Source organism: Tympanuchus pallidicinctus, unplaced genomic scaffold (assembly GCF_026119805.1).
Source record: "Tympanuchus pallidicinctus isolate F22 unplaced genomic scaffold, pur_lepc_1.0 scaffold6, whole genome shotgun sequence".
Lineage (NCBI taxonomy): Eukaryota > Metazoa > Chordata > Aves > Galliformes > Phasianidae > Tympanuchus > Tympanuchus pallidicinctus.
Genome location: NW_026294780.1, coordinates 20744940 through 20765276, shown reverse-complemented (window position 1 = coordinate 20765276; position 20337 = coordinate 20744940). Strand labels below are relative to the sequence as shown.

Here is a 20337-nt window from a genome sequence, read left to right as displayed (position 1 = left end):
TTAATAAGTCCACTGGAAATTTTACCATTGCCATTGATCTTTTTTACAGTGTTCAGAGACTGAGGCAGCTGGTATCAGTGTACCATTCATGGCTACGTTGTTTTTTTATATTATCAGTACATACACTTGGGGTCAATATTTTTAACAAAAAGATTGTGTCTGAAAGGCAAGTGTTTTTTGTTTCTTAGAATAAGTCTTTATATCAGTGAAGTAAGACAGCATCTATACCTGCACCAAGTAATGACTACTATGCAGGGAAGCAAGCTCTAAAGTTGTTACTTTAAAAGATGAAATGCAAAGCAATTTCCTTTTTTTTTTTTTTTTTTTTTTGACTGTGGTTGTTGTGTTGAGAAAAGGTGAACAGGACAGATATCAGGAGGTGTTTCCTGTTTGTGCAAACAGATGGCAAGTTGGCATTAACCATATACATGAGATAACATTATCAAAAAATCTTAACCACATGAAAAATTATCAAGAGGACTTCTATAAGGCATTTTCAGTTCTAGTGAAATTAATCTCATTGTAATACCAGCACATGTGGTAGCTACTTCAGTGAATATTTATTAGTGGTGTGTAATACATGTTTGATTGTCAGACTTTGTGTGAAAATTGTTTTACAGAATATGCTATGGCAAGTATGTAAACGGGAAGCAGGGAGAGCTGTCATCTCTGAAAGAGAGTAAGGAGATGATGTGAAAAAATAGTTGTGCAGTTGGGATTTCAGCAAGTTATGCAATCAGACATTTGCTAGCTCTGGACTGATACGAATGTCTTGTTCTGTGGGAAAAGAGGATACTCTTTTCCTTTAAACAGTATCATCCCAGACACCATTTAGGAAAAAAAATAAAATCTAGTATGTGACCTAACAACTGAAGTACTGACAGTTACCAAGAATAATTCAACAATGTAGTATTTCCTTATAATATTTCCTATCATGGATAGATGCCATTTTCCCATTCCTTTAACCCATTCCTCCATCTCATTGTTTGGTCGCCTGAAGCTTGTGACTGATTTGTTGTTTTCCTGTAACAGGAGTTCCAACATCATCAATGTTTTCCTAATCCACTTTTGTTAGTGATGTAACAGAGATCTATAGATGGTCTCGTTGATTTCTTTGTCTCCTGTCAGATAATAACAAAGAACTTGCCATCAACCAATTTACCCAGTCTTTGCACTGCTAGCATCAAAGGAAACTGCTGTTTTCTTTAGTTAAAAAATCATAACTGTAGGAGGAATAGAATGGGGAAGGCTTATAGACCTTTCCTTAAATGTGTCCATCCTGCTCTTTGGCTACTGAATGAAGCAGTCTTTTTGACATGAGTTTTCTCTGATGACATGTGGAAGACTGTTGCAGGCAGAAATCAGGGCCCAGTCACCAATTGTACAAAATATTTGTATGAATGGTAGTTTATAGACTGATTTTCTCAGTGATTGCCTTCCTTTAGCAGAGAAGCAGAAAATCTTCACCAAGTTGGTCATGAAAGATTTGGACTAAGAAAGAAGGCATGAACAGTGAGTCTTACCTTTGTGTGGATAACATGATGAGTGGTTTCTCTCTGCCCAGAGCACTGACTGGGGAAAGCAGTTGGTTTACCAGTTGCAATCCTGAGCACACCAACCTGCTTTCCAGAGGGTTGTGTTGCCTGTACTGAGGGCCTCCTCTGACACGGTACAGCTCTTCAGCCTTGGAGCAGACTTGTGAGAAAGAGCTGTGGTTAGAAACATCTGTGAGAAGTTTTAGGGCCTCACCCACCTCAACTGGGAGTTCGCTGCTTTTTAGTACAAAGTCCAGGTCCTAAGCCACTGATTTGACTTCTGGTCTTAATCTTAGACCTGCCTCATCATTGTGGGTTTGCTTGGTGATCTGGACTGGTGGCTGACTGTGGTTACCATCACTGGTAATATGGCTTTAGCTTTTTTCAAGTCTCCTGCAAAAGGCATACTTATTTACCATTCTCCAATAGAGACTTTTGGATGGTTTAGAAGCATTGCTTAAGTAGATTCACAGATTGGATATCTTCATGTGAAATCTTCCTGACCTTTCTCAGAATAAGTGTCTTAGCATGGTCAAAAACCCCTCTAATACAGAATGTATCATAAAATTGTGAACAGAAGGTCTACAGAATAACGTCTGGGAGAATGGCAGAATATTGATCTGGAAATCTGTGCACATTTTTAACTGGAATTTGAGAGGTTTGGTTAATTTAAGACATTTTTTTTCTGTTCACTTTGAATCAAATTAAAAATCAGATCTTAGGTCAATTTCTGCTGTGATAGTAACATTGTCCAGAACTCACCGTGCACACTGCAAATCCTTAGCCTTGATCCCCGCTTTCTATGTATCTGAGACATTAGCAGCAGTTCCTGCTGTATTCTTATATTTGGGGAATGGTCCACAGTAGCAGTTCCTGTTGCAACTCCCTCAATCTCTGCTCTTTTCAGTCTGACTTTGTACATGTCCATCATGTGATTAGAGGCAAGCCCACGAGAAGAAACAACTTCCTTGCATTTACAGATCAAGAAGCATAACTACATGGCTTAGGTGCAGTCTAGGAAATAATACGCAGTTGAGAAATAGACCAGCCAAAGGAAGTTGTAATTAATCCTAAACGTCAACGCTCACGTAGCATTAAGACCTTTGGGCTTCATTAGTTGTGCTTTAGATATTCTTTCATCATTAATACTGTCAAGACCTGACGTTTGTCACAACTTCCAAAAGTAATTGAAATATTCTGAGGACGACTGAAAAGGATCCTTTCATAGGAATTTTGATCCAATTTGCCTTGTCTGTTATTTCTGGGATAGAGTTAGCAAGCTTTGCCTGGAACTGTTCTGAATTCATCCATCCATATCCAGTTATCCATAATAATCCATAATATGCATTCATCCAGTTATCCATAGTAAACCTTCTAAACGATCTAGATATTTTGTTAGGGAATCTGGATTTCTTACTGCAGGTAATGCATTTGGTGCACATTAATTTAACATGTATTGTTAAGTTTAAGATAAAAAGGCAGATGTCTTTGCAGTGTTATGTGTCAGCACGCAGGACGGGGTGCAGTAGGTAGCTTGGTGGTGAAGCTGAGAGCACAGCTGGAAAGGTGCATTTATTTCAGTCTTCAGATGCATCAGCATACTGATAAATTAATGCATTTATTGTAGATTTTATATTTAATATGCATTATTCTCTATGAATTCTGATGCTACAAAAAACATGCCTTGATCCTGCTGGCATTTTTCGATCCACTAGTTTTATATGAATTACCCTTGGAAGCATTGCTTTCTCTGCCTCAAGTCTTTGAAAAGAACACACACGGGCAAAGCAGCATCAGTTCCATGTTCTTGCTGAACTATAGAGGTTAGTAGGCTTCCAGAAATTCAAAATTAATGAATTAAAATAATTCTGAGCTAGGGGAAACTAGAGATGGGGAAGTACATGACATGTGATTTTCCAAGACCACAGAGGAGTTCAGCTTGTCAGTAGAAGGTGTGAGATCCCTCTCCAGGTTTAAACTAGAAACCAATTCTCCTTTTTGCTGCACTATACTGTTTGGTTAACACAAGGCTTATGTGAAATCCTTCAAGATAAAACCTTTAAGTAGGTGCTTAGTGCAGCTTATAAAGTAGAAATATGGATATGTACTAGTGTCTTAAACTCCGAATTGCCAGTAGTGGAAACTTTGTACTGAAGATGAGTGGTGACTCATAGCTGGTGCTGATCTTCTTAGGGAAGATGCACTGTGCCATAAGGGAATGGAACACTTTAGAAGCTAACAGGTCGCATCTCATGACTCCCCAGCTGCTTTTTCAAGTGTGCTCTTGCACTGCCTCCTGTGGTGTCTGGGCTGACTGGGTCTCCCAGGGAGACAATGGAAGAGAACAAAGGAAAGGGCAGGAAAATGAAATAAATGATTTTGTGTGTGTGTGTGTGTGTGTGTGTCTGAGAGTAGGTTAAGCTGCTGCTGCTGATCTGATCAAGCAGAGAGCTTTTAATGCTGCAGGAGTACATAAAGGCAGGAAGAGCCCCAGCTGAGAGAAGAAAAAACTCATAAGAGGAAGATTTTCTGAGAAACGACAGCACAGACCTAAAACAGAGCAACTAGAGGAAGGAAGTCCTTGTCCTATATATACTGAAAGGGAGGGGGATCTCTTCCATGGTAACAGAGGGAGTGGGTCAGGAGGAGAAGGACACCAGCTGCATTGCAAAGAACAGAGGGAGCAAGTGGTGCTGCTCTTGCCCATTTGCAGGTTCTGGTGTCATACCACATCTCTTCCAGAATGTTTGTGCAAGCTCATGGAACGAAGATGGATCATTCCCGGGCAATGATAAAGCTTGCACTTTGCATTCTGTGTGTCTTACTGTTTTAAGGCTTCAAGCTGAGCTGTTAAAGTTTCTGTTCAGTGATTTATGCCATACTTACGTTACTGCTGTGTATTTATGTTATTACCATGTAGTCAGAAAATGATTCGGCACTGGAGTACAGCCAGTTTCTGCAGTGGTAGTAATGCAATGAAGTTAGGTAAGTCTGTCACAGTCATATTGGTGTCACAGAAATAATCACTGGCGTGGAAAGTCTATCACGGGTATCCTGCAAGTTGAGCTTGTGATCAGCAGCATGTGCTCTGAGTTTCCTGATGTGTTTTTGTGGATGCAGTGAAAAGCATCTTTGCTTCTTCTCCCTGCTTCTTTATTTCACTCTTACCCACGTAAAGCAAGCACATGCAGGACGTGCTGTTGCATCCCTTGCCAGACACGAAGTCTGGCACAAAGTCACAAAGAGAGCAGGCTCTTCAGCCTCAGAAACCTAGCACTGTAGTGAGCCATATCACCCACAACATATGTGAAACAAGAAGTATTAGCAAGAAATCAGGCAGTCCTTTCTTTGTTTTATTAGCACTTTTCCTTAGCTTACAGCAGCTACTTCCAGTAGCTAGGAAAGAGGTAACAAGTCCCAGTTTTCACTTCACAAAAAGCTTCAGCAGCTCTTGTTTGAGATAAGCGTTTCGCTCAAGTGTTTGCCTTCTGTATTATGTGGGATGGATGGTCTTTATGTGTAAAAGAACCCGTAGTTCTTTTTAAAAAGACTGACAGCAGTGTCTGGTTTCAGGGTGGGATGATTAACTGGAATAGACTATTTCCTCCTCTACGTCATAGACACAATGAGAATTACCAAGATCATCACCCATCTGATCAAGACACACCTCCACCTACTGAGGTTTCTGAAGAACAGGTAATTTTTTCTTTCAATATTTCATTAAAAAAGCTGTTTTTAGGAATTACCTCTGTTTTTTGGTTTGTTTGTTTGTTTGTTTTGTCTGGTGACACAACTTCTTAATCATTCCCTGCAGCAGCATAAATAGAAATCCCAGTTAACAGCCACAATACAGGGACGGTGACTCGTCATTATCTTTCAAACTAGAGTTGCATGTCAACTTGGGAATTACTGCTTTTATGCATAACTTTTCATTCCTTATATTTAAAGGTTAGACAATTTCACAAGTGGGGCTGATATATGTTTAAAAAAAAAAAAAAAAAAAAAAAGGAAGAATGGCAAATAGATTTCATCATTCTCCCTGTAGACATACAGCTCTTCCTGCACTGAGGTCTCCAGCTTAAGTTCCCAACTTGGTCATGTGGCTGTTTGGAAATAAAAACGTTCTGCCAGCCTTGGGCTGCAGCAGACACTTGTGGGGTATTTCCCTACATAATATGGTTGACTGATTTTGTATACTGTTGCCACAGAGAAGTTTGTCTTTTCTGCCTAGTGTAGATTTAGACCTGTAGTGTAGATGTAGACTTCTGTTGATAGTTTGTTTTCTCCAAAGAGAGGATTTGCTAGGAAGTTTAAGAATTGGATATTAATCTTGTTTCTTTATTCAGGATTTATTATGTGCAGTCAAGTTCTCTGAGTTTTAGCCCATCTGCAGTTAGCTGCACTGGCCTTTTTATTTTCTAAGGTATCTGCTATTCTTCAGTGAGAATAGGTTCCAAGAGTGAGTTCCTCTTTCCCCTTTTTCTGTTTCAAGGAGACCAATCAATACCTGCTAGTGCCATGCTGTTATTTCCAGTTAGTTTAAAATGAGATTGTTCCAAAGAGAAAACTTTGCTATGATCCAATTTCTAGTTTTGATTCAATGTTAGATTATGTCCCAAATTAACTGAACTGGTGGTTTTGATTGAGAACTTGTTGGCCTACATCAGAAAAGTTAAAAAAAAAAAATTTAAAATTAAAAAATAAACCAATCAACAAGAAAGAAAGAAAGAAAGAAAGAAAGAGAGAGAGAGAGAGAGAGAGGAGAGAAAAACAATAGAAAATCTCCCACGAAAGAACACCTTCTGAGACCAGTCTGAAATTTTGACCAGCCTAAAAGCCTATGCAGTGCCAGGAGTAAAGTGACAAATTCTGTATGTATGGACTGTACTGTTGTGCTGGAACTCATGTAACAGTTTTTGACCCAACTTGTGCTGTCTTCTGACCTCAAACCTGGCCCAGGCTCAGCTGTATGAAAGCACTTCGGTATATGCTTACATGTTGTAATGCACTGAAGTTGTAAAGATCACCCAGTTGCTGCCATCTGAAATGCTGTCTGGTTGCCTTGCGAGGTAGAGAGTTACCCAAGCACCTTTGATTTTTCAGATTTGTGCTAATAAATCTGTAAATCGTCTCAGAATGGCAGAAGTGCAAGGTTGTGCCTGTTCTTTGGATTCAGATTTGTAAGCGTTAGCAACGTCTGGTAGAAAAATCTCTGCTTCTCGTGGATTTTTTAGCACCTTCAATTACTGTTACCAGCATTCAACTCAGTTTCCTGGTGCTATATTCTGTGGTTAAAATATACTCAGATAAACAGAGCTTTCTGCTGTTAAAATGTATTTCCCATCATGCCCTCTGGATGTTTCTGCAAATGGGAGCATTGAAAACACCATCCACCGCTTCTTGAAAGCCAAAGTTACAATTCATGCCCACTGCCATAAAAACCTTTCATCTGAATTGTATTGCTGTGGTTAGCTTTTATTTCCATTGCCTGACCTCTTTCTCATAAAAATCGTTATCTTAGGTGAAAAGTCAGAAAAGGGAACTTCAGAAAGTTACTGGTTATGAGATCCAGATTGATGTTGCAGTGATGTTGAAAGTAACGATTTGTTTCTCTCTCTACAAGGTGAGAAACTGACACTAAGTGATAGAGCGAGAAGGGGAAATGCAAAAAAAGATGGTAGCATTTTTGATATTTTGACAGCCAAGGTAGCAGTATTGAAACATTTTGTAACAGCGAATTTAGATCAAGAGAACCAGAACTCCCACCTCTGGCCACACTTAGCAAGACTATATTTCTCAGTAAGCCACCGAAGCAGCAGAGATTAAAAATCCTGAGTTCTTTCTTCCAAGAGGCATTTCAAATACGACCACATATTGTTAATGTGTCACAGGATGCAGAGGATCTCAGCTGCATTCCTGCTTGCTTGGTTCTGTGCAACAGGCTCCATGCCAGCCTCCGGACGGCCACCAGCGCTACCAGGCCACTCTGGACCTGCAGCTCCCACATCACAGCCCACCCGCAGGCATGAGCAGGATGGAGAGTGCCTCCTGCTGCCCCTGGCCATGCTTCATTCTGCATGCTGCCCCCCTCTCTGGATGATTAAATATAAAAGTGAATTAGTTACATTGTGACTTTCACTTATACCTAATGGAGAGCCATAGTTTTCAACTGTAATTTCAATCAAAATTTAGCCATAGATTTAATTAGATGTATGTACTTTTTTTAACATGTAGTAATTTGTGATACTTTGAGTATCTATTAGCACAGGGGAAAAGGTTAGGTGTCAAGAACATGATGTTGCAAAGAATGATAATTGAGTACTGATCACCGAAATGATTCTCTCAGTGTGCCCATTTCGAGGTAACTCGTCCATCACATGGCATTGACTTGCCCTGTTCTGAAAACATTTGGAATCCTCCCATGAATTTTACTGAACTGATTTAAGTATCTCCGTGCCTCTGTTTCAGGATTAGCTTTCAGGCTGGCTGTAAAAACCACCTGGAGCAAACGTTTTGGGCTTTTTAATGACCTTTGGAGAGTTCAGTTTTTTTTCAAGCAGAGCACAGCTAAGTGTAATTGTACAGGTCTTCCCATCTGCTGTAAGATTTCCTATTTGGGTCAGCGTTGGGCTCTGCAGGGCACGTTCTTCTCTAGAGCAGTGAGCCCTGGGGTCAGGCTGCCCTTGTCATGTAAGGTGCCAAGGTGAACAACAGAAAAAATGCCAGCCAGACAACAAAGCTTACTTTCTATTTCACTCTTCTTTCAAAACTGGGTCGGGGTTGAAAACACAGCAAAAGACTGGTTCTGAACAAGTGGTCGCAGAGCACTCGTCTCACTCTCTCTCTCTGGCGGTGTTTTCAAGCATGCTGTCACAGACAAGTCTTTGTGGCGGTGCCCATCTGCGCTTGCACGCTCTTCAGATAGATAAGCTTCTGAACAGTGGAAAAGCAAGTGATCCCTGACACTGTTAAATAGGTAATGCACACATCATCCGAGTAAAACTGTTCAGTAGTTTTATGTTATTTCTCTTACAGGTTGCACGACTTATGGAGATGGGATTTTCCAGGGGAGACGCGCTGGAAGCTTTGAGGGCTTCAAATAATGACTTAAATGTAGCCACTAATTTTCTACTGCAGCACTGATGATGATGTGAGCGATGAAGGAACTCTCCCCGTGGGTTTGTACGCTCCCGAAGGGGACACAGCCACCTGCTGGACAGACTGATGCAGGTCGGCCCTGCCGAGCCGGCAGGAAGGAGAAGTGGGCTCCGCGTGACTGCTTAGTGAATGACGTGAGCTGTTCCCAAGCCTTCGAATCAACCGGTGGTTTCTATTCTGGTTATCCTTTTCAAAGTAAATTTAGTTTCTACTTATTACTGGATATCACCTAAATTTATTTTTTAAATAAAATAGGTGGTTTTTTTCCTTGTAAATCGTTGTTAGACACGTTATCAAACTGAATGACTAAGAAAACATGCTCCTACAACCACAACAACCAGATTGACCCATTAAGGAACGGTGTGCTTTCTTTGTTTGCCCGTCTGATTTCTCTAGCTTACATGTTATGTTACAGTACTTGATTTCTGACTGCAGTAATAAGGTGTTCAACGGTCACTTCATGTTCGACTCACTGAAGTGTTATGAGATTATAATGTCACTCCAAAAATTTTATTAATGCCTGTAATATTTTGTTTCCTGAATTCCTTTTTAAATAAAAGTCATCATTCAGCACATAATAATGCACAGATAGGGTACAAGAAAATTTATATGGCGTATTACAAGCAATGATAAGTGACCACTGTACACTTAAATTTTGCAAATGGAGTAGATTGCTGTTCAGACACAGGGCATGAGGATACTCACTGGAAGCAATAAAGGTGAATTGAATGAGACAACGAGGTCAGAACTGCAGTAATTTGAATGACATCCATGTCTGATTCAGACAGGCTTCTGCATCAGTGGATGTGTGCTGTGTCTGATGCGCCAGGTTTGTATTTTGAGCTGACTACACACCGTCTTCAAGGAAAAATATACAAAGCTATCTTTTCTATGTAGTTCCAATTTTCTACTTTCAGAGTTGTGGGTGATCCTCATTTGCTGAATCTTTTCTGTATGAAGTAGTTAATGGCAGATGGAGTGCCAACCATAAGAGTGGCTCAGAGTAACACAGGAGTCGACGGGACACTGCTGCCAAGGTAGCATAATGCTGGCTTTGAAGTGTAGATGGATGGGTAAAGTTGTGTGGCTTGACTCTCAGCAGTGCTCATTGTGAGCACCTCAGGAGCTTTAGGAGGTGGGTAGGACACCAAGCTGAAGTAATACGGTATTTCAAACTGCAACTCCATGAAACCCCTGCATACATGTGTCCCAGACATTGAATGTCAGCTGTTGTGTATGTACTTTTGTTGGTATGTTGAGTATATATGTGTCTATTTATATACGTACAGGCATATTTAACACATACATGTGTTCACAATAAGATACACGTCCTCAGGAGCATGAGGCTATAGTGGATGAAAAGGGAATGAGATGCAAGAACACTGGGAAGAGAAGGGTGCTGGGGAAATCCAACAGAATGCGTGTGTTCATATGTGTTCATACTGGACATGTGTCCAGTTGCATTTCGCTTGGAATATTTGCTGGGGAATCACAGCACAATATTTAGGAACTGAGAGATACATTGGTTTTTTGTTGATGTTGTTTGTTTGAGGGGTTTTTTTAGTTCACCGATAAGACTAAAAATGGTCCTTCCAGCATGCAAGTCCTTATGCAGGCATAACATCCAACTTCTTCATCTTTAGGCACATAACATGCTTCTGTAATAAAGCCAGTGTCCTGTACATGTGTGTGTGTGTGCAGGCTGGGGGTGCTTCTATACCCAAATGGCTGGAAACTGGCTGCCTTAGGAAGGGCAACTGTTGGAATATCTTCTTAAAAAAATACAGTAATTTGTGTAAGCAAAAGTTTTCAAGTTTGAAATAATCAGACTCTTCCTCCACAAATATTTTATCATAATCAGCAATAAAGACTAATACATTCTTTCAGACGTAAAATGTTGTCTGAAGGAAATAAAGGTCCACCTTCCCTGGATGGACTGAACAGAACACATGGACACGTGCCCTGTTCTGGGGACAGGCACAACAAGCATTTCTTACATGGACTTTTAAAGCATAAAGGAAGCATCCTGGGCACACTGGTGGATATTGTCCAAGTCTCAATCCTTGACTGCTGTTATCTAAACAGAGGGTATCCGAAGGCCACGCTTTGGAAAGCCCCATTTCACAACATATCAAACATGAGGGGTGAAGCTCAGGTCTTGGTGATGTCAGCTAGAAACCTGACTTCTGCAGAAGAATCTATTGCTCAGAATGCTCCCAGGGCTGTGATTTCCAACCGGGGAAAAAAGAAGAAAAAAAAAAGAAGTGGTGAAAGGAGGGGTCCCTGATGCAGTTGAGCAGAGTTCCTGTTTTGTACAAGAAAGCTCCACTGCACCAGAGCTGGGGAAGACCTCAGTCTCCTCTTGATTGTGACACATCTGTGAGCATGAGGAGAGTGGTCCTTCCAGCCCTCACAGTGCCCAGCACAGCTTTAAATGTCATCATGCAGTTCCTTTTTGAGGTGTGACACAAAGATATGTTTAGGCTGTGAGATAAAGCAGAATGCTTTTCTATGGAGAGGATTTTAAGTCCCTAGGTAATGGTAGCTGCTTTTCAGACTTCTCTAACAGCATGGGAATGTCACCGTGAAACAGCATCACAGTACTTCGCTGCGGACTTTCCTAGATGACTGTGGGACTTGGAAATGTTGTTTGCATTTGTGGAAAACTGCCTGGTGAGCAGTTCTCAAGCCCAAGCTCTTTGCTGAGACACAGAGTGGTTGGGCTCTGTACCTCACCCAAACTTTTCCCTCTCCCAAAGCAAAGACCATGTGCTGCTGAGGTGAGCAGTTGGGTGCCAGGGCTGCTACCTCCCTCTGGTCCCGGAGCCCGGGATGGACGTCTCGTGGCTTCTGTCTGAAACGAGAACCAAGCAAGCAAGTATAGTGCAAGGTAGTATCATAGAATGGCTTTAATTTCTTGTATGTGTTCTCCTAAGTGAGATTGACTTTCTTTAAGCGGATAGTCATAGAAATGAGTTTTTTATAAAGGAGCATAAACACTATTTTATTAGGAGAGTCACGTGAGCACACAAGCACTACATGTGTTTATATATGCACACACACTATTTTATTATATGTGTGTATGAGTTTCTGTAAAGCATACAGGACTTGGTTTAACACTTCATGGTATTGTTCCTCCTTTGCTGGGAAGAGGGGCCATGGCTGCAGAAAGAGCACGCAGTTCTACATTGAAATTCAAGAGGGTGTGCACCACTGGGTGCCATCAGCCCAATCATGAGATGGGGAGTGGTGGTGGGGACAGGGACTGCGTGGCTGAACTGAAGGCAGCATCTGGCCTTTCAGCCAGAGAAAAGTAGGCAACGAACACGGCATTTAAGTTTAATGAAGAAGACATGAGTGAGATGGGGCTCAGAGGAATAAGTGAGAGATGGAATAACATGAGCAGATCAGCAGTGTGGCTGAGCCTGTACAGAAAATCCACACATGGTTTTTCTTGTAGGAACGTCTGCTAAGGTCATCCACCCATTTCACTTGGTTGCTTTTGCATGAGGTGCTGCTTTTACCCAGGGAGGAGCACAGCACGGTCAGTCCCAGCTAATCTCAGATGTGAAGTGGAGCCCAGTGTCACCCCAGCAAGTGATGGAGTGTTGATGGCAGCTGGTGGAGACCTGCAGGCAGGAGCTGCTCGGTGAGAGGCTGTTGGGTTCGGTTGATGCACGCACTTTCACATGGCAACATCATGGTGCCATACGAGGATGGGTATCCTGGTGTGAAACGGGGAGTTCCAGGTATGGTTTAAAGAAGAAAAGTTAGTATGAAAATAGAACTGTTGGAAACCCCAGGCAGCTCCCAGCTCCCCCTGTCAGCAGAAGATGTGCTGCCAAGTGTTGCCACGTGCTCCCAGCAGGCCAGCAGCTCCCTCCCGCTGCGTTCGCTCCCCTGATGTAATCTTGGCGGGTGCCTGCAACTGCAGGCATCTCTCATCTGATGGCAGCAGCATGGCGCTGGGTGCAGGCACGTTTGCACCGAGAAGGATGTCAGGAAGGGAGCAAAAGCTGTGGCAATGCAGTTACTGATAGGAGCTGATAAGAGGGGGGATGAAATGTTCTCAGCGAGTTCACACATGAGTGAGGTGAGCAGCAGGAAACATGCATGTCTCAGTGCTGCGAAAACGTGCTGGCTGAGGCAAGCATTATGCAATGAATGAAATGTGGAGAAGGTGCTCTGTGCCCATGGGGGAGGATACTGTGATTGTCTTATTGTGGTGAAATGCCCCATTTTCACACTTCTGCATCAGCTGTGGAGCAGAGCACCAGGAGTGCCTCCATGGGAGGAGACAGAGCAGAGTAACACCTCTGCGAGGAGACCCTCCTTGCAACCCCTGACCCTCTGCTGGACAAACAAAGCCACCAACCTCGTGTGCATGGTGGCCCAGCTCCCAGCAGGTTGTGTGCTGGACATCCACACTGGGCTCCTTTGCAGTGCTCAGACCACAAATACCTCTCGGTTACTGCCCACCAGCTCTTCCACGCCCACTGTAATGTGTTTTTTGGACACAGGCTCCCTTCAGGCCAGCACTAAGTTTAGACTGCCGGGAGCAGGGCTCGGGTACCCTGCAGGGCTTTGCTGGAGGCCCTTCCAACCTCAGGTACATCCCTGCAGTCACCTGTGTGCAGGTGAAGCTATTTTCATCCAAAAGATAACTCATGCACACTCAAAGAGCTGCACACACCTGTATTATTAACCTCCAAGCAAGAAATGTTACTGCCTTCAAGAACGAATTCTGTTAATCAGAAGTATCATTAATGGAACTGCTTTAAAGTTAAGCAAAAGAAAGCTGGTTTTCCTCCTCTTCATATCTCTGTGCACATCTGTGTCCCTTCCAGCCTCCAGTACAAAACCATGAAATCTGGTTTGCTTGTGTCCAGCCCTGTAGTCCAGCTTCAGAGCGGAGCTGTGGAGCTCCTTGATCACGCCAACCTTTTCCTTACTGCACAGGCTTTGATGGGAACCAGATGCCTCCTGGCTCTGGTGAGGGTCATGTGTGACCTACCCTTAGCGAGGCCCCAGGAACAGCCTGGTTTGGCTCATGTTCCAGTCCTCATCTTCAAGGGAAGGTCAGCCAAAGCAGAGCAAGACCACCATCAGTCCCTTTTATGGGAAGAGTGAGGTGGATTAATGTTGCAGGGAACCATGCGCTTCCTCCCAGTGCCACAGAGGGGACCAGGATCTGCTCACATGGTGCCCACTTGCCACCCATCCCGTGCAGTGCGTGGTGAAGGGACAGCAGCAAGCTGCTCTTCATCCTTGCAGGGAAAGAGCTGCAGGCAGCAGCTGGGTTGGTGCTGTGTTAGCTGAGCAAAAGCCCCTGGTTCCAGGCAGAGCGGTGGGGTCTGGTCCTGCTCTGCAGCCCGGCCCCACGGCTGCTGCAGGGAATGGTCCACACGCTGCCAGATGGAGAGAACAGGAGGGTCACGTTAGACAGAGCTGGAGCCGGGCGGTTGGCTGTTGCTGTTGCTCTCAGAGGGGGTCTTGGCAGTGGAGGAGGTGGCCATGGAGCCGCTGTTCCTGAAGATGCGGAGAAGCCTCCGCTTATAGCCTCGGAAGGCGAAGAAGTAGATGATGGGGTCAATGCAGCAGTTGAAGTTCATGAATGCCACGGTGACTTGCAGAGACATCTTGAAGGCCTGCTGCTCATGGCAAGATGGCTGGTGGAGGATCTTCCTGACCATGAACTGGACGATGTTGATGTGGTAAGGGCTGAAGCAAAGCAGGAGGGCCAGCAGCACCACCAAGATGACTGTGAAGGCCCGGCGGTGGTGCCCATTCCTCACTGTCAGTGGGTTCTCCTTGGCGGTCTGGCAGAGCTTGAGGTTGATCCGCACATAGCACACCAAGATGATGCCTACGGGCAGGAAGAAGCCGAGCACACAGGCCACCAGGAGCAGGTAGGGCAGCTTGGGAATCTCCTCGAAGTTGAAGTACTCCATACACGTCAGCTTGTCACCCATCCGGCGCGTCATGGGCCGCAGCAGGAGCGGTGCAGTCTGCAGGAACACCAGGAACCAGACGAGGGCGCAGACAGCCCTGGCACGGCTGACCCTGCGGGTCCTGCCAGGGTGCCTGGTGCGCACCACAGCGATGTAGCGGTCCACGCTGACGCAGGTCATGAAGTAGATGCTCACGTAGGTGTTCATGTAGAAGACAAAGGCGGTGACCCGGCAGAACCAGTCCCCAAAGGGCCAGTTAAACTCCAGGACGTAGTAGGCGATCCTGCCAGGCAGCGCCAGTGTGAAGAGGGCATCGGACAGAGCCAGGTTCACCAGGTAGAGGTCGGTGGAGTTGAGTTTCTTCTTCCTGCGCTGGAAGGTGATGCAGAGGGCCAGGATGTTTCCGCAGGCGCCGAACACCAGCAGGGCAGTGTAGAAGAGGGAGAAGGTGACCTTGGCAGAGAAGTGATGGTTATGCACATTGCAGCTGCTCTGGTTGGAGGTGATGTTGGCAGGTGCGGACATGGCCACCACTGCAGCCATTTTGGAGCGTCTCGTGAGCCTTCTCTCTGAGGATAGGAACAGATGTAAAAGCCCAGCAGCGGGAGCAGCACCCTCAGGGCTGTCCCTTCATGCTCCCTGCCACCCCCCGCCTGTCCGTCCTGCTCCTCACCACCCCCAGCAGCACACAGCCCGAGTCATTTGGAAAAATGCATCTCTCGTGATTTCGGTGTGAGCGGTGCAACAAAGGCTGTGACTCATTGTCTTCTTTCTGCTTCTTGTCATCATCTCTTTTTCTTTCTTTTTTTTTTTTTTTTATTAAAACATCCAAGCAATACCAGAAAGGATGGCAGTGCGTGGGGAGAGCAGTTGCATCTTGTACAAACAAGGTCCCAAAGTCATCCTGTGGCAGTGAGATCACTGATTCATCACCACAGGGGCAATGGGGAGATTCACTGAGAAAACAGCCAGATGGAGATGGGGCTGGGGGGAGCTCAGGGGTGCAGGCATAATTGCAAGGGAGCAGAAGCAGAAACAAAAAATTCAAAGAAAAGAGAGATTCCACAATGCCCCATGCCATGCACAGATGTGAGAGGAGCATTCCCTGCTACCGAATGACACACCCTCCTTCTCCTTGATGTGCTTCGGACTGTGGGTCAGTGCCTCCTGAGTCCTCCATCACACTGCTCCATTCCAAAACAGCCCTATCCATCCACATCCCATCCCTCCCTGCCTGTTCCCTTCCAACCCATCTGCATTCCATCCACCCTAGTCTGTTCTCATCCACTCTATCTCCATCCCATCCTGCCCATCTCCATTCCATCCACCCCTGTCCATTCCCATCCCACCCTTCCCTGTCCCATCCTGCCCTATCCAGCCCCATCCATCCCATCCATCCCCACCCTATCCATCCTTTGCGGACACTGCTTACCTCCCACTGCTGTTTTGAGGTCGTGTCCCCTGTCCTGTTGCCCTGCGGACACACAGCCCCACACTACCTCCCACTCCCTGAGGTGTGAACAGACGGAGAGACACACTGACAGACACAGGCATACACCCACTCCGCTTCGCCCTCCTCCCCTTCCTCTTGCCCTGGCTCCGCGTGGACCCTCCCTGCAGGGCTCCTGCTGTGTGAGTGAGCGCCTCTCGGTATTGGCTCACGCTATAAAAGCACTGGGAGGTTTGGGCTTTTTTTTTTTTTTTCCTTCTTAGATTTAGTAAAGCTGTTCTCACTGGGCTTTTTTTTTTTTTTCTTCCTTTCTCGATGTACGAGAGGCATTTGGCTGCTGCGGGGTTATTCTGAGTAGAAGCAGATAAATGACTGTACCTGCACAGCAATCGCTCCTGACATCTCTGCCGACTTTGGGTTTTAGTCTGAAAACGTCCGTGAGGACACAAAACGCAAGTGAGCCAGGAAAGCAGCTCCAGCCCTACTTCACATGCTCAGCCCCTTGGCCACAGAAGCCTGATGGGACCCCAACAAAGCCTGGACAAACCCTGGTGCAGCCTATAGTGTGGAACATCCCAGGCTGTCCCTCATTGCACTTCTGGGGGCAAATCTCCCTCTTTCGAGGGATGGAGAGACCATCAGGCATTGCTTCTTGAGACACAGACTGAAAGTTAGATTATTTGCCCTTTATTCTTAGGCTGCTGCTGGTGGGATGCGCTTCCCCATGGGCACCATTTACTGAAGTCTGATGGAGCTTTCAAATCCCAGGAGGATTTTTATTCTCTTCTCAGTGATTTGGGGTTTTTCCTTGGTGGCGGTGATGATCTGGCTTATTTTCTTTGTTTTCTTCCTTCCAAAAACTCCCAATTAGCTAGGAAATTCCCACCAAGTGGCATTCATGGTGCTACTGAAAAACTGAGGCCAAGAAAAGTCAAGGTTAAGGTCACAGTTAAACTTAAATTACCCTTTATTGTAGTAAAGCTCAACTAATTATTTAATTGCATAATACTTGTAATGCTTTACAACAGAACAGCATTAAACTCAGCACTAATCTCTGTACTCGTGGATGGTGAGTCATGCGTATAGAAATTACACAGTGAATGGTATTGCCATGAACCACTATGACTTAAAGACTAATAGTGAAAATCTGCTTGCAACCATCTATGAATGGATCTACTTCTCTAGCTTAGGGGTCTGTATTGCTTGAGAGGAAGGATCTGCTGTGGAGACAATATTCCTTAGTAAGATGGGCTTTCTACCTGCACAGCTGGCAATAATTAAGCCACCCAAACCTGCATGGTTCTCAGATGTCCTTGAGTTTCCTTCTCCATCATGGCAATGCCCAGGGAGTGCACTTCTGAGTGCACACCCAGAGCAAATATGGGACCGACTTTTAGCCAGCATGCATCGTGGGCTGTGAGGTATCCCATGCTCCCACTGAGGTCACCAGGGTGAGTGCTGCCTGGCCCAGGAGAGGTTCCTGGCTGCATTCCTGGTGCGCTTATCAGGAGAGTTTTCTGTGGAAAACCTAAAAGCATCATCCCCAGGCCAGACCCGCTGTCCCCATCCATCCCTAGGGCTGCTTGATGGGTGCAAGAAGGCACCACAACACCAGGATGCTGGACAGAGACCAAAGATCTCCCAAGGGAAGGAGAAGCCAGAGGAGGGATGGGCCCTTCTGGCACCACCAGCCTCAATCACAATCAAGGAAGCCCAAAGATCCCACTGTTTCTTCCAGGGCCAGTGCATGTATGCTTGGGAATAAGGAGGGTGAAAGCAATGAGCTCCACCTGATTTTATTTCTTTTCAGTGCAGAAGAAAGGAAGTGGCTTCTTCTGTGCAAAACACAGACCTGCCCTGCATGCAGCAGGTGCAGCCTACAGGCGTGCAGCCCAGCCCCACCCGCTGCATGGCCCCACCAAACCCTTCCATGCTGCACCCACAGCTCCTTCAGGCCAGAAACCTGGCCCAGTGGACCAGAAGCTCTGGTGGAGCTCCTGCCTCTGAAGCACCCACGGGGTGCAGGGCAGGTGGCGTCTGGCAGCTCCAAGGCAGCCAGAGGTGCAGAGCCCACCATAGTGCAGCCTGTTCAGCATGGTTACATGTTGGTGTTACCCACCCTCCAATCTCCCTGCGAGGCCCTGACATGAGGGCATGACATGAGGGCTGCAAGCTGGCCCAGGTATTCTGGAGCTCCCTGCACCCCGTCTTCGATCCTGGAAGCCTTTACCCATGAGCTTTGTGTTGCCCAGCAGAAGGGCCTGCCGGTGACTCCTCTGGGAGCTGGACCCTCAAGCCAGTGTCACACATGTCACCATCACTCAGCCCCTCAAGTCTGGTTTGCTTGTTCCACTCATGTTTGGCTCCATCAGTGCAGCGGCTTTCGTAGAATCATAGAATAGTTCAGGTTGGAAGAGACCTCTAAGATCACCCAGTCCAACCACCAGCCCATCCCCACTGTGCCCACTGCCCATGTCCCTCAGTGCCGCATTCACACCATTCATGAACACCTCCAGGGACAGTGACTCCACCATATCCCTGGGGCAGGCTGTGCCTCACCACTCTTTCTGAGAAGAAGCTTTTATTATTATCCAGCCTACTCACACCTGAGCCCCTGTGTCGTCCCACCAAGAGCCACCATTATCTCCATCTCCCTCTTGACCCACAGGCTGCGGGGCCTTGCTCCTCAGGACCAGAGCCCATGGGGTCACTGGGGAGAGCTTGAAAAGGCCTCATACATGAGGACACCAGGCTTGCCGCACTTGTGATCCCCATACCCAAAGCAATGTTGCTGGCAGAACCTGTCCAAGAGCCTCATGTTGAGCAGGCAGCATCCCCTCCTGCCAGGGGTGGCAGGAAGCTTTGCACTTTCTTTCCATTGTATCATCATCTCTCCTGGCTTCCTCCCCACTTAAGCTGTGGCTGCTGCTTTTGTCTTCAGGTGCAAAACATTGTCAGGAAGCTCGGGGTTTATACATAAAATCTTCCATCCAGGTGCTTTTGGTTTCAACACATGAGGCAGGGATTTTCCCCACTGGGTGCCTGGCTGTTCACCTGGTGGGGAGCAGGACCACCAAGAGAGCAGCTGGTTTTGGCAGCAGCTGTGGGGGGAGCAAGGCATTTGGGAGGCATCAATTCAATGGAAACTATTGAGATTCTTACTACTTTGTGAAGAAAATCTCAAGAAAATAATTGGGTATTCTCGAAACCTGATCTCATCCTAAATCTTTGTCGGGATAGACATGTAATGATGCATGCTTCAGGAGATGACACCGAACTCCCACACAGTGTAGAGGATCGCTGAGAGGCAGCACACAGCACTGCTCAAGACCAGTTGGCTGCAGGAGGTGTCCCAAGGCCTGACAGCACTCAGCCCTGGGCTCCCAAGCTGGGAGAAATTCGCATTATGAGGCAACTTCCTCTGCTGAGTTGAGCGGTGCCGGTCCCACGCCGCCCCGCAGCTGAGAAGCTCCATTTTGATTCTGCAGGAATGAGATGAAAGTTGTCTGAGTATCTGATTTCTGTGGTTAAAAACAATGTAAAAACGTTTGTTTAAGAAAAAAAGAAGAAAAGAAAAAGCAATCAGAAGGCGGGTTTGGAGATCAGAGGTCCTATTTTTGTCTGTTTTTCCTCACAGTGCACACGCTATGCGTGCACACACACTTGTAGGGTGCAGCTGTGGCACCGGCGAGAGCAGCGCGGTGCTGGAGAGCTGGGCTCCGTTTGCTGGGGAGCAGCCTGCACTCTGCTGGGCCTGGCTGCCTGGATGTGGCACAGCACGTGGGCTTGCCAGTGGCCTCTCCTGGTTTGCTAAATGCAGCTTGAAGGTGGCTCCTTGGTGCCTTGCTGTGGATGAGGGGCACGTCATAATATAGTAGAATCGTTTTAGTTGGAAGGGACTTTTAAGGGTCACCTATTGCCACCTATTCCAACCCCCGGCAATGAACAGGGACACCCACTGCTAGATCTGCTTGCTCACAGCCACATCCAGCCAGCCTATGTCTCCAGGGATGGGGCATCCACTGCCTCCCTGGGCAACCTGTTCCAGTGCCTCACCACCCTTGTCATTAAGAACATTTTCCTTATATCCAATATAATGGATCCCAAATGGCCAAAGTTGGCGGCCACGTCCCTGTGAGCACCCTGCCTCATCAAGGTGCTCTTCCTCAGGGGCCCGCACCTCCCTGCAAAACCACAGCCTTGTTGTTTTTATGTCTGAAAATGGAATGTTTCTCTTGAATTA

The 20337-nt window shown here is 46.0% G+C and overlaps 2 protein-coding genes across 4 annotated transcripts in view; one reads left to right on the top strand and one right to left on the bottom strand.

Annotated features, from left to right (window-relative positions):
* Window positions 1-9430, top strand: part of UBAC2 (UBA domain containing 2) — a 93247-nt gene extending 83817 nt beyond the window's left edge. For all 3 annotated transcript variants that reach the window (XM_052664428.1, XM_052664430.1, XM_052664429.1), the window contains 2 exons: window positions 5109-5231; window positions 8571-9430. In XM_052664428.1, coding sequence (XP_052520388.1) covers window positions 5109-5231; window positions 8571-8678 — 231 coding nt within the window. In that variant the 3' untranslated portion in view covers window positions 8679-9430. The remainder of the gene's footprint in view (window positions 1-5108; window positions 5232-8570) is intronic.
* A 2590-nt stretch (window positions 9431-12020) lies between these two features.
* Window positions 12021-16258, bottom strand: LOC128071571 (G-protein coupled receptor 183-like). The gene is made up of 2 exons (XM_052664436.1): window positions 16077-16258; window positions 12021-15213 (listed from the first exon to the last, which is right to left on the bottom strand). Exon 2 carries the CDS (start codon window positions 15185-15187, stop codon window positions 14132-14134), a length of 1056 nt encoding a protein of 351 aa, XP_052520396.1. The 5' UTR covers window positions 15188-15213; window positions 16077-16258; the 3' UTR covers window positions 12021-14131.
* Between the last annotated feature and the right edge of the window lie 4079 nt (window positions 16259-20337).